The sequence below is a fragment of the Nicotiana tabacum genome, chromosome 14, assembly GCF_000715075.1.
Source record: "Nicotiana tabacum cultivar K326 chromosome 14, ASM71507v2, whole genome shotgun sequence".
NCBI lineage: Eukaryota > Viridiplantae > Streptophyta > Magnoliopsida > Solanales > Solanaceae > Nicotiana > Nicotiana tabacum.
Genome location: NC_134093.1, coordinates 36,424,487 through 36,431,062, shown reverse-complemented (window position 1 = coordinate 36,431,062; position 6,576 = coordinate 36,424,487). Strand labels below are relative to the sequence as shown.

Here is a 6,576-nt window from a genome sequence, read left to right as displayed (position 1 = left end):
TTTTAAATATAAAAATCTATATTCTATTTGAAATAAATTAGTAAAAAACTATATCAATTAAATAGAAACGGAGGTGAATACTAAAATAGTATATATGTCCAAGGGAGACCTTAAATAAAATTGAAAAAAGATAGACTAAAAAATAGTGCCAGTGTTCCGTGACATTGTATTTTCCTTTGTCTCAATGTGGTGTCGTATTCTCTGCAAAGACACATTTCTCTGTTTGCATGTCATTTCTTGAAAATTGAAAGGAAAGAGACATAATGGGCTCCTCTCCTCCTCTTTCTCTGCCTCTGCACAATCCCCCACCCCCTATCCCCACATAAGCCAAATACTAGGCCACCATTTCCTATCCCTTTTAAAATCAACCATTTTATTCATCTACATTTGATTATCATTTTCCAAAGAACTGTTTGGAAAAAAGGTGCAATTTTTCTTCTTGAAAGACCCCACAAACCCAAACAACACACGTTGTCTTTCTATCTCAATGTTCTTTTAATAAAAAGTACCAATCGTGTGATCAGGGCTAAAAGTTTCCCTAATCCTTTGCTTGTGTTAGGGTCTTTATTTTGATCATTTCTTGTTCATTGGGTTTTGGGTTTGTTCCATTCTTGTCTAATTTTCTTCAACAAAGTATCCTTTTTTAAATCATTTTTCCTGACACCCAATTCTATTCCCAGACATAAATCCTTGTTTGTCTGCTTTGGTATTAGGGTTTGTTTTTTTTCTTGTTTGTCCCTATATTTCTCACGGGTTTGAATAAGAACCCCATTTTGGGCAAAACAATGCAGTTAATGGGTATGCAAATTTGACCCTCTTAGCCCAGAATTGTCTTGCTGTGGACTTTTTGCAAACAGTTGGTCTGCAACTCTGCTTGGTTCTTGAATTTTGTGTTGAGATATGGGTTGTGTCCATGGGAAGTGTTGTTGTAGGTACCCAGGATCCTCAGATGGTGATAATAGGGAAGATTTGGGTACATATGCTCAAGCTCAAACACATATTCTTGCTGGCAGGTCAGTGGATAGTGCTCAAGTCCCTTCACATAACTTTAAGTTAGAGTACTCTGTGCTTACGCAACGTGGGTTTTACCCTGAATCCCCTGAGAAAGAGAATCAGGATAGTTATTGTATCAGAACACAACTTCAGGGTAATCCAAATGTTCATTTCTTTGGTGTGTTTGATGGGCATGGACAGTTTGGTACTCAGTGTTCATTGTTTGTTAGGGATAGGCTTGTCGAGATTTTATCGGACGATCCTACATTGTTAGATGACCCTGTTAAGGCTTACAATTCTGCATTTTCAAGAACAAATGAAGAACTTCATAGTAATAGTGATATTGATGATTCCATGAGTGGGACAACTGCTATAACTGCTCTTCTTGTTGGAGACATGCTTTATGTGGCAAATGTAGGTGATTCAAGAGCAGTGTTGTCTGTTAAGGAAGGGAATGGGGTTGTTGCCAAAGATTTGTCTTCTGATCAAACACCATTTAGAAAAGATGAATGTGAGAGAGTGAAAAGCTGTGGGGCAAGAGTTCTTAGTGTTGATCAAGTGGAAGGTCTAAAGGATCCAGATATTCAGTCGTGGGGGGACGAGGAAACGGAAGGGGGTGATCCGCCAAGGTTGTGGGTTCAAAATGGGATGTATCCGGGGACTGCGTTTACGCGAAGTGTTGGAGATAGTACTGCTGAAAGTATTGGTGTAGTTGCTGTCCCAGAGGTGTCAACGGTACAGCTCACAAGTAGTCATCCTTTCTTTGTGGTTGCAAGTGATGGTGTCTTTGAGTTCCTCTCCAGCCAAACTGTGGTGGACATGGTAAGGTTTACTTTATTTGATGCTAAAATCTACTGGAACTTATTTATTTTTTGTTTTAGTTCATCTTTATTGTTAGCAACCTGTCACTGGTGGTGTGGCTCTCTGCAGTATTAATATCGGCATTTCTGTATGACATGCTATGTTTTATCAAGATAGTAGACATCATTTATGATAAATCTGAGGAAGTATTTTTATTTATTTCTATATATGTGTGACTGTCAGCATATCTGTATGTATCTACCACGTGAAGTTCAATCTTGATGATATTTCCCCTAGTGGAAGCTATACTACATTAAGCTGAGATTCTTCTTACTTCTTTGCATTTGAGAGCTCCCAAATAAGATGCTTGACAAAAAATTGCATTAAGTCTGGACAATGTATTCAATGGAAATGATTTGTAATAAAAGAAAAGGAAGGGGAAATGTTAAAGAGATCGACTTTATACTTTCAGGTAGCCATTAAAAATCATGATGGAAGGATAGCACATTATTTTCTGAACTTTTGTCTTAGGTAAATCACTTCGGTGGTAGCTTGGAGCTTCTTGGAGACTTGGACATAAAGCAGTGAACATCCCTTAATTTTGCTAGCTAACCTTTTGCAGTCTCTGCCTTTTAAAGTCCCACATATCCTACCGATCAGCTGTAGAACGGAACAGTATCTAAGAATTGTCTCTACTTGCACGAGGTAGGGGTAAGGTCCGCATATACACACTACCCTCCCCAAACCCCACTTGTGGGGATATACTGGGTTTTTTTGGCACATTTCCTTGTTTGGAATAACTATTAGCCAAGCAGTTGAGCTTGTGTCATAGCCTATTTCATGCTCTCGACTCTGACGATATTTAAAGAAAATTCAAAGTAAGGGTTCCTGTTGGAATTTTAAGTTGCATATTTTCTTGAATAGTTAAGGGCGAGCCTGGGGCAATATTAGAGTTGCTCCTTTGGTTACCATTTGGTCACAGGTTTGTGTTAAAGCAGCTTCTTTGTGAAAATGTGAGGGTAAGGCTGCATACCGCATAGGCATTTTGTGTACAGAATAAGCCCATTACAATTTCTTGAGTAGTTAGTAACTCCATGTAGTTTAGCTGAAGATAAGTTAGTATCTAATGAGAAAACATAGAAACTATTAGATTGCACCTCAGTCTTAATCCAGTTAGGGAGTTAGTTATATGAATCATCTATATCCACCCAGCTCAATCTAGACCTGTTTTATTCAAATAGTCAATAATACTGTGAAGTTAGAGATTGCTTACATATTGCAAATTATAATCCTGGCAAAAAAAAAACGATCTCAATTAAATTTGGTCTCAACTAGTTGGTATGTGCTACATGCATCATTTACTTCCATTTTGTTCTATTCTTCACTAACTTTCCTTGGATTTCGAGAGGTTATAGATTTTTTTAAAGTAATTTTCCCTTGTGATTTTAAGTCCACCTTCAATCATCATTGTGTTGCACCTATAGACCGGTGCATTTGGAGGTCTATGTAGCATGGCTAAACAATATTAGGCGAACTTCTCTTATTTTATACTCTATGTCTGGTGCTTGTACCTCCTGTCAAAATTTTGATTTCTAATCTTGTGGTACATCTGGTTAATATCTGCATTTCTAAAAAACATCTTTTGAATATGTTGGGACGTAGAGGCCCAACACTCACTCCATTATAATATTGATGGTCTCATGTAGAATTTACCTTTGACTTTGATAGATATATTTTGATGACATAGCACTCCCTTATGTGCCACATTTTCATCTATCATACAATTCTCCTCTAAGAACTTGAAGCCCAGATATATGAATTGTCTATCGAATCCAGCAAAGAAACAGTAGATAAATTAAATCAGATGAATTGTTTTGCATTTACATCACAGTTTTTGTTAATCTCATTTCAATGCTGAGCCTATTATCTATTTAGAAGCAGGAGGAAGTTCTTGAAAACCTTGCTTTTCTTTTCCTCCCACTTCTTTCCACCTTTTTGATCTTCTCCTATTGATATGCTTTGTGTCTTGTTGATGGAGGACCAACTCTACGCATCCTTTTTATAGTTATGTGGCTTTTTAGCCTTGTTAAAGGTTCGCTTGAGGTGTGTTCTGAAACTAGGAGCACATCAAACCAGGTGTTTTGCTTCGCTTCATGTGATACTCTGATGCAAGGACCAAGCTGATATGGCGTGCACCACATATCAGACTCTGCTTCTAAAGAGCTATATCAGAAAACATTTTTAATGAATATGTTAATAATTAAAGATAGGAAACAAGAAATTTAGTATGATAAAACTAGCTAAATTTCTTGACTTGAAAAATCAAGCTAAAGATAAAATTAGAAACTTAAAATTGCATATGTACATTGAATTGTAGAATATAAGATGGTTTCTGGACTTAGATTGACGTGATTCACTTCATATATTTCAATTTATTACAAATTTTCTTTCCATATATTTTTTTGTCCTTGTAGGTATTTTTTTTCTTTCACTATGTGTGTGTATATAAGTATTTTTTTTCTTTTCATTTGTGCCTTTCTTTGCTAAATGCATTAATTGTGCTTTGCGCTTACAGCCACTGCTACCTTGATGCTCCCTCTTATTGCTAGTTTTGTGTTTTTGCTTCGGTTGTCAGATCGGTTTGCTTGTTATTGCCCCTCCCCTCTCCCCTTCCTGAGCCGAGGGTCTACCGGAAACAACCTCTCTGCCTTTTTAAAGGCAGGGGTAAGGTCTGCGTACACTCTACCCTCCCCAGACCCCACTTGTGGGACTACACTGGGTATGTTGTTGTTGTACTCTTCACTTTGACAACACTGGTAGCACTTCGTATACAGGTGATTAGTGCTAGTTATGCCAACAAATCACTGGAAGTCTGGAACAATGTTGAAAAGGCAGTTTTGTATTAACGCCGGATCATGTGTTTTCTGACCATTAATTTAAATCATTGTGAGCTATCTTCAAATAAATGAGCAGATACCTTTTACCTGATCTCATCCACCATTTGTCAAGTCATTGTTAACATTTTCTGCCTAGTTTTCTATTTAACTCTTATTTCTTGTGCAGGTAAATAGATGTGCAGATCCTAGGGATGCATGTTCAGCCATTGCTGGAGAATCTTACAAACTGTGGCTAGACCATGAAAACCGGACAGATGATATAACAATCATCATTGTACATATTAAAGCCTTAACCAATGTATGAACCATTTGATTCTTATTTGTCAATTTTGTTGTTTCTTTTCTAGTTCTCTGGATAGGAATTTGCATATTTCTACTTTGCTTTCATTGTGTAAATCAGTATATTCCTAGTGTTAGTAGGAAGTATTAGGAACTTGATAGATGGACTCTAGGAGCATCTGTAGCTAATATTAAAGGACTTAGTTCTTTCTTCTCTCATAGTGTCCTTTTCCGCAGCGGGAAGGAGGGATTATGTATTTGATCTACCAGCTTCTTTAAGAAAGAATCAAATTAATGTAGTTCCCAAATAATTTCTTGCCTTTGGTATTTCCTATTTCCATGATTCAAGATTACTTCCATGTTTCTGTTTACTCTTGGATTAGCTAATATATTTTGAAGTTGGGATAGTCAGGTGGTGGTGTCACAGCCAAATGGAATGGAGGGAAAACAACAAACACGCAGAAAGAAACATCGGAGATATATTTCTCTCCGTGTGCTTCGGAAGGTTATCGGTCTGTAATGAGTGAATTCTCTGATGTTAGCTGTTGTCATCCTGTTTCATCACTAGACCACAAAGTAGTAGTTTCATCTAGCTTGTGAGTTTCACTCTTTCCCTATTTTGCTCTGTTCTTTATCTGCATATTGTTCTTCAAGTGATCACTTGCTTGTACTTCTCTTGCAGGGGTTGAACAAAGAAAAGACTTCCAAGGGTTTCCACGCATTCCCCCCATTGTAGATGTGCCTTAAATGGTAACATCCATCGTTTTCATAGTCCTCGATGGTTAGGTAAATACACATAAGAAGCAATGCATAAGTGGATGCACAAACTGATAGTATATGCTATACCCGTCCTATACATTTGACTGAATATGACAGGTAGATGGACTGTGCATTCATTTATTAGTTGAATCAGTGTCCCTTCCCTTGTAAACAATTCCCTCTGGCTTCATTTGGTTGCTACTCAGTTTCCATTCCTGTGCATGGAACATCGATCAAAGATTACCTAGGTGGTTTATAGACTTCTTTACCCCGGGGCGTTGCTTCTGTCAAGCTCCAAGTGTTAATACGGATGCTTGTGTACATGGGTTTGTGTCAACAAAAAGAGCAAACTATGTACTGTGTTCATCTAAACTTGTCAGTTTTAGAATGGCACGTAATTTCTACTTGGGTGCGGAAGAACTTATTGTTGTATGAAGTATCAAAGTATGTTAGACTTGGTGAAATTTGTATAGAGGAGGATCTTTGTGTTTGAATCAATTATGGTCATGTCTTCGTAAGCAATTCCTTAGAGCTCTTGTATGCACTTTGCTAGTTGCTACCTTGATAATGTGATTCTTTACGTTGCTGTTCAAGGAAATAAATAAAGAAAATGATTCCCTTGCCAAATATTGTTGAAAGACAAGAATTGTTTTTTTGTGACGGCTATTAAATCCTTTCTGATAGTGTATCTTTAAACTACTCCTTTAGGCCATATACAACTCCTTGAACTTGGTAGATCTTTTCCTCACCTTTTCTTGGTGTGATATGCTGAAAATTTAACGTTGTTGACAATGTACCTATTAAACATTAGGTCAACCACATTGGTCATCCTACCCAATTCTTATGG

At 37.3% G+C, this 6,576-nt stretch overlaps 1 protein-coding gene across 2 annotated transcripts; it reads left to right on the top strand.

Annotated features, from left to right (window-relative positions):
• Positions 1–211: 211 nt before the first annotated feature.
• Positions 212–6,356, top strand: LOC107780713 (putative protein phosphatase 2C 35). 2 transcript variants are annotated; one of them, XR_001646881.2, is made up of 4 exons: positions 212–1,815; positions 4,858–4,989; positions 5,383–5,566; positions 5,653–6,356. XR_001646881.2 is itself a non-coding variant. In XM_016601287.2 (4 exons), exons 1-4 carry the CDS (start codon positions 901–903, stop codon positions 5,657–5,659), a joined length of 1,242 nt encoding a protein of 413 aa, XP_016456773.1. In that variant the 5' UTR covers positions 212–900; the 3' UTR covers positions 5,660–6,356. The 2 variants fall into 2 exon arrangements, 1 of the variants encoding a protein (XP_016456773.1); XM_016601287.2 differs by having other exon boundaries at positions 5,379–5,566.
• The last annotated feature ends 220 nt before the right edge of the window (positions 6,357–6,576 follow it).

Bases quoted from the DNA above. Each gene is read 5' to 3' on its own strand.
- LOC107780713 (XM_016601287.2), top strand. From the start codon at position 901: ATGGGTTGTGTCCATGGGAAGTGTTGTTGTAGGTACCCAGGATCCTCA. The intron at 1,816-4,857 runs GTAAGGTTTACT...TTTCTTGTGCAG, and splicing joins GCCAAACTGTGGTGGACATG to GTAAATAGATGTGCAGATCC. The intron at 4,990-5,378 runs GTATGAACCATT...AAGTTGGGATAG, and splicing joins ATATTAAAGCCTTAACCAAT to TCAGGTGGTGGTGTCACAGC.